This window comes from Scleropages formosus, chromosome 11 (genome assembly GCF_900964775.1).
Source record: "Scleropages formosus chromosome 11, fSclFor1.1, whole genome shotgun sequence".
NCBI lineage: Eukaryota > Metazoa > Chordata > Actinopteri > Osteoglossiformes > Osteoglossidae > Scleropages > Scleropages formosus.
Window position 1 is genome coordinate 5,367,399 of NC_041816.1, and position 6,456 is coordinate 5,373,854.

Below are 6,456 nucleotides of genomic sequence, written 5' to 3' on the forward strand. Positions count from 1 at the left end.
CCGCCTGTCTCGCGAGATTACCTTCTAATCCAGACGTAATTTCCCCTACGTGATTACCTGACCTGCGTGCGTACAGCAAAACTGCATGACGTAAGCAAACATTAAGAGCGCTGAAATAGTGTAACACTGCAGTTTTATTTAAATAAAAGTGAAATAACTGCTTTGAAGCAACTCCTGTTAAGTCCTGAAAAAGTTTTGGTCTTTCTATTTAAGTTCCAGGAAACTGGGTCTCTAGCAGTATATTAAAGTTACAACAATATGAAAACACTTTGTTCAGTTTCAGATAGTTACAGTTGGTTCCAAAAATACCAAAGAATATTATCTGTGTTTAGGAAATGCTTCACTCACTCACTTTCCTTACGCACTTGTTCTTGTCAGGGTCATAGTGGTTCGGAGCCCATCCCAGAATTATTACAGTCCATCTCCCAGGGTAGTCACCCACACAGGTTCAGGTGAAAGGCATGTCTTTAGACTGTGGGCGGAAACCAGATCACCCAGAGGAAGGCCATGCAGGCATGACGAGAACGCTTAAACTCCCGGTAGACCGAGTTTCATTTGAACCTGCACCCAAATAACTGTGGCGGCACTACCCACTGTACCATTGTGCCACTCGTAGGGAATGCTTCAGCGCTACTATTTTTCAGTGTGTAATTGAGGTTGGCCTTAAATTTTGATCAAAGCAATGCCGTTATAAATCCAGCAGTTATGATTTTTGGATGTGGCCTTAAAGTTCACAATTTGGATGGCACACTTTCTCTACATGCTGCATAGCAGTCCTTCACAGGATCCCGTTCTCAGCCTTGTGTGCAGCTTTTCATATGTTTTGCCCCGGGAGAAACAGGCCAATGCTTCATCTGGATACTACGTGCAAAGAAAGATTAGAAGAAGGATTCATAACTGACAACATTTAAGAAACATTTAATTTTTTATAGTGTCAAAACACAGGCGGTTCCGTTCTTTTTTTCCATTTTCAATACTGAGAGTTTACATACAAATAAAGTGAGAGGAAGCACGGCAGAGAATATTGTCAAATGAGCAGTGAGACTCAGAACGCTGGAGTGTGTGTACTTGTTTCTATCTGACTGATGGTGGACACTGGGGAAAAAAATGTCAGAACTGGTATCCCAACCCTCCCCTCCCTCCCCTCCCCTCCCCTCCCTGTGCAGTGGTTAGGGTATGAGGTATTCACAAATGTACTTTTTGAGCCTGCGGCAGACGTCGTCGTGCCACTTGCCCTGCGAGGCCACGGATAGGGCCACGCAGCTCTCGCGCTTGCTCCCCGTGGGCTGCCTCTGAGCCTGGTCCCAGTTGAAGTAGGTGACGGGCACACTGTTGACATCCACATATTGGCCTTCCTTCACAATGTCCGTCACGCCAATCCAGAAGTCCTTGGTGGCTGGGGAGCTGCGCTTGGCATAGTCCCGCAGGTCGTTGTTCTCATTCTGGTCACGGGGGATAGCCAGTGTGCCCCCTTGCGCGATGCAGTCCTCGTTGGCCTCATGGTAGTGTTTTGGTTCCTCTATGGTCAGGTAGCACTTCCGGTGGGCCTTGGTGCCTCGGAGGCACACTGAAAGACACACCTTTGGCTTTATTATGTTCTGTATGACCCTGTAAATCTCTCTCATTTTTTTTTTCCATTTGATTTAACATTTGCTTGGAGTCCTAATGACAACCGATATACTCATAATAACGAATACTAATAGCAGAATCAGGTTTTAAATTCCCTGGGTTACCCAGTTTTAAGTTAAATAAATATTTAAAATATTTTAGTAATTTTTTTTTTTGTAATTTTTTGTTTCTGACCAGTTAATTATAATATAGCTATGAATGCAACCATTTAACAGTTCATTACACAGTAAACATCAGGAATGACATTTAGTTAAGTAAAAACAATAGTCAGTATTTGTTTAATCAATAGAGCACGTTAGACCAGGTTGTAAAGAGTTTGCTTGCGATCACTTCACCATTTTAATTTCCCCCAACTGCCGAAATTGAACTTTTTTTTTGGTATTTCTAAAGATTTCAAAAGGATGGCTGCCACTGGGATTTTTAATTAGCGACCTATCAATTATAAGCCTGTAGTCTCTTCCTAACCTACTATGATATTCTGCAGCATCCAAGCCATTAATCAGTTTCTAATAATAAAGAATAACAGTATTTATGATAATTACATGAAATTATAACAAAATGCTAATTTTAAACTCACATCCAATAACTGGGGACACTGAACATAAAATGTATAACTACACACACACAGTCTGAAACTGCTTGTCCCGAGTGGGGTCACAGCAAACCAGAGCCTAACCCAGCAACACAGGGTGCAAGGCTGCAGGAGGAGGGGACACACCCAGGATGAGACACCAGTCCATTACAGGGTACCCCAAGCGGGACGCGAACCCTAGGCCCACCGGAGAGCAGACCCCGGCCAAAACCGCTGCGCCAACGCGCCCCTAATGTAGAACTAACGATGACCAAATAGAATAGTAGATTATAGAGAAATTAAATTAATTCAGAGCAAAATGTTATATTTGTGTATTCTGTAATAATGTAAAGAATTTTCATTTAATATAACATAAATCTTTCATTCACCAAAAAATAGTTTTTTTCCATGAAGGCAATTAACCAACCAGTAAGACCTTTATTACTTCCTCAAACATTTATTTGGGCTTCAGACAAGCAAAGCCTTTTTTGCAGTGTTCATGTGTCCTCCACCAAGTTTCCACAGCAATATATAAGCCCATTCAGAAAGCAGAGCCTTAGACAGAAGCAGACTGTATGATCCTGTAAACCAAGTCATGAAATATCCTTTGGCTCCTGCAGTAGAAACCATTTGTTACATGTACTCAGGCTTGTTTACATACAGTATATTCTGTGCAAGGTGCTGTGTGGTGTCTTTATGCACAAAATATGCCAAAAAATTGCTTTGTTATACAGTGATGAGGGGGGTGCAGTGTGGCACAGTGGGTTTGGCCTGTGCCTGCTCTCCGGTGGGTCTGGGGTTCGAGTCCCGCTTGGGGTACCTTGCAGCAGACTGATGTCCCATCCTGGGCGTGTCCCCCCACCCTTATGCCCTGTGTTGCTGGGTTAGGCTCCGGCTCGCCGCAACTCCACTTGGGACAAGTGGTTTCAGTCAGTGTGTGTGTGTGTGTGTGTACAGTGATGAAGAAAGAATTAATTTTAGCATGTCGTTTGTTTTAAACAAAGATGTCTGATGGAGGTTTTTTAACCACCCCTACACAGCTAATCCCTTCACAATTGCTTTATTCTGACACCTTAAATATGTCATAAAGCCTTTTGAATTCCCTCTATATTGAAAAGATCCCACCTTTGCTTTATGACCCCTTTATATTCCCATTTGAGGATGTCTTGTGTGGTCAGTTTTGCTGTGACAGGCTGCTATGACCCGCGAACCAAAGACTGTTAACGTGTACGACTGCAAGGTACAACCAAAGGGTTCCAAACCAAACCAAACTACAGAAAAAATAATTTCTGTTCTGCATTTCACAATCCACAAGTCTATTTTCCATTCATCCATTATCCATTTCCTCAATGACTCCTAGTCCAGGGTTGCAGTGGTCTAGAGCCTATGCCAGAAGTATAGGACATGATACACCCTCTACAGAGCACCAGTCCATCCCGTGGCAGTCAAACACACACACAACGAGAAATTTAGAGTCTCCAGTTCACCTGGAACGCATATTTGGACTGTAGGAGGGGAATCAGACAGAGCACGAGGAGAACGTGCAAAATCCACACAGACTGAGCTCAGTTCGAACCTACAACAAACCCTCTGCCTTGGACCCGTGAAGCATCAGCGCTACCTACTGCATTCAAATCTGTATTCCACAACTCAAAAATAAATTAAAATTTCTGACAACATGCGCATTGCCCGTGCCCTCACGATGATGTGTTTGGAAAGTGTGTGTTTTGTTTCTCGATAGGCTGGATACCACCCTGCTGGGTTCCTGGCAGAACTGCTGCTGACCTCTGCTGGCTGCACAGATTTTCTTTCAGCGCCTCATCGCCCGTCCGTACCGGTGCAACCCCATTTGCAGATGGAGTCGCTTTTGCCGCGCGCACACACACACACACACACACACACAGTGTGCCACCGTAACACATCATCCCCTCCAGATCACCATTCTCAGGCACCACTGGGCCCCCTCAGTACAGCAGTGATGAGCTCCGACAGACACATTATATTAATGGCTATATCCAGCATGCATCACTGGGCACGATATGGGCTGCTGGAAGAAAAAATTTCCTTGGCTGTTTGCTGCACTCGAGTGCAGACGCACACACATCACTCTCAGCTCTCCTCCGCCCCGAGGACGTAATAAATTCGCACACCATGATTCAACATTGTATGTTTGTGTGAGCGGCCTTTAATTCCCACATGAAAAGGCTATCGCTTGGCCTCAGGCTTTCTCATCGCATTGTATCTGCAACTCTTCGTTGCCAAGGCAAAACAGAGCTCGGAGGTACGAGTTTGCCGTGCTCAGAGAGCAGCGCCAGGCTGACCAGCAGGGCTACCTACAACGACCACGATCCCTCACAAAATAACAGTTAAGAAACACAACCTGACTCTTGATAGACGAGCATCACCGTCATCACGTATAAGTTGGTAGTTCAGGCTGCAGCGTAGCGCTTGGGCCTTTTCATCAGCCACCTTTTCTTTCACACTTTACATTTTACATGCATGAATGATAATGGATAATGATAATGGATGAATGGTTACACAGACTTTGCTGTGAAATATACAACAACAAAAATGATGTTTTCTGTAGTTCATTTAGCTGATGCTTTTCCACAGAGTAACATAATTATTTATCCATTTATTCAGCGGGGTGATTTTTACTGTGTCAACTCAGGGTAAACGCCTTGCTCGAGGGTGCTGCGGCGGGAGGGTAGGATTAGAACCTTCATCCGCAGATCCTAACCTCGATGCTACTTACTGCCCACGGCTTCACGGCTCAAGGCTTTTTATTGCGGCTCCTTCACATCTTCAGACACGTCGGCCCATAAAATGTTTGGCATGACGGATGGTGGTTTTATCTCCCCATCTCCCACCCATCGGCAGCCTTCCAAAGAAATCTGGAGAAGTCCTACTTCAGTCACGCGTGTTTGCAGTCGGCGGTCCTACATGTACTTGGAAACTCTAACGATGCTCCGTTGCTGTCTTTTTGTGTCCTCTACCAGCTGCTTCTCTCCACATCACCCCCGCTCACCTGTCTGCAGCGCCAACATTTCCTTCAGGGAGTTCACCTCCTGCCACAGCTTGCCGATTTGAGACTTGACGTCGTCCTCGTCTGCTGCTGCATCTCGGTTGAGCACGAAGATGGACAAAACAGGCAAATCGGCGTTAAAAAAAAAAAAAAAAAAACACATAAGCTCAAGAAAAGAGCGTACGAACCCGCACACGCCAGGGATTGGGTTACCTCTCTGTCTGGCGGGTGCTGCCTTCCGACTGCGTGGGGACAGGCCCGATCCGAGCTGCGGCAGGAGCAGGGAGCAGCCGAGGACCAGGAGGAGCAGGAGGGCAGGGCGTCCCATGGCTGTAGCGAACAGGACAGACAGCCTCACAGCCGCACACTCACACTGCTGGAAAACACCTCACACACAGCCTGGACGTCCAGCTAAATATGGGTCCACTGTTTGCTCTGGCTGGATCTCATCGGTCTTTACTGTGCATGCATGGTTTTTTTTTTTTTTTTAAATTCTAATTCCCAAGGAGAAGTGATGACAGAAGGTCCCCTGTCTCTACCCACTGACAAATATTTACCTGGGTCTGAGAGCGGCTCGTTTAGAAAGTTTCCCATTCATTACAGCACCCAGCATTCACTTCTTCAAGTGCGTCGCCAGTATATAAATGATCAGCAGCACATTTCTTCAGTGCACAAAATACAACATAAATTTCAACCGTCCTGCCCCTATTGTATGGAGATTTTTATAGAAGTCTGAATTTAGCATTATTCTATTCTGCTTCAGTTATTCTGCCTTGGAATAATGAAGCCTTTCATACTTACTTGAAAATTAAATGCACAGAACTTCTAATCTATGCAATAAAACACTCTAGGCTGTCATTATGATCTGAAATATGTATTTCTGTACAACGGAGATATAAAGATGCTTGTGATTACTTTAAGCAGGACTTGTAACAGGATAGGCTCGTTTGTAGAAAGGCGTGCAGATGTTTGACCTTGAGGTGGACACCGTTCAAAATGACCAAAAGACCACGCGGTGGATAGTTTATAAACTAAGATGGAATATGAAGTATTTGGTTTGGATGTCGAGTTCTTCTATCCAAAAGTAATTTTAAGTATGAACAGTCCAAATGGACTTAAACGATTGCACTCCCTTCTTTGTACTTCCATGTACGAAACCCCCAGTTTAGGGGTTTACACCCTCTTCATCGGACGGGAGCTCTTCTCGACAACCACATTACGGAAGCCCTGG

At 44.8% G+C, this 6,456-nt stretch overlaps 1 protein-coding gene across 1 annotated transcript; it reads right to left on the minus strand.

Annotated features, from left to right (window-relative positions):
* Positions 1–1,169: 1,169 nt before the first annotated feature.
* Positions 1,170–5,553, minus strand: clec3a (C-type lectin domain family 3, member A). Its single transcript, XM_018752546.2, has 3 exons — positions 5,439–5,553; positions 5,229–5,312; positions 1,170–1,567 (listed from the first exon to the last, which is right to left on the minus strand). Exons 1-3 carry the CDS (start codon positions 5,551–5,553, stop codon positions 1,170–1,172), a joined length of 597 nt encoding a protein of 198 aa, XP_018608062.1.
* Between the last annotated feature and the right edge of the window lie 903 nt (positions 5,554–6,456).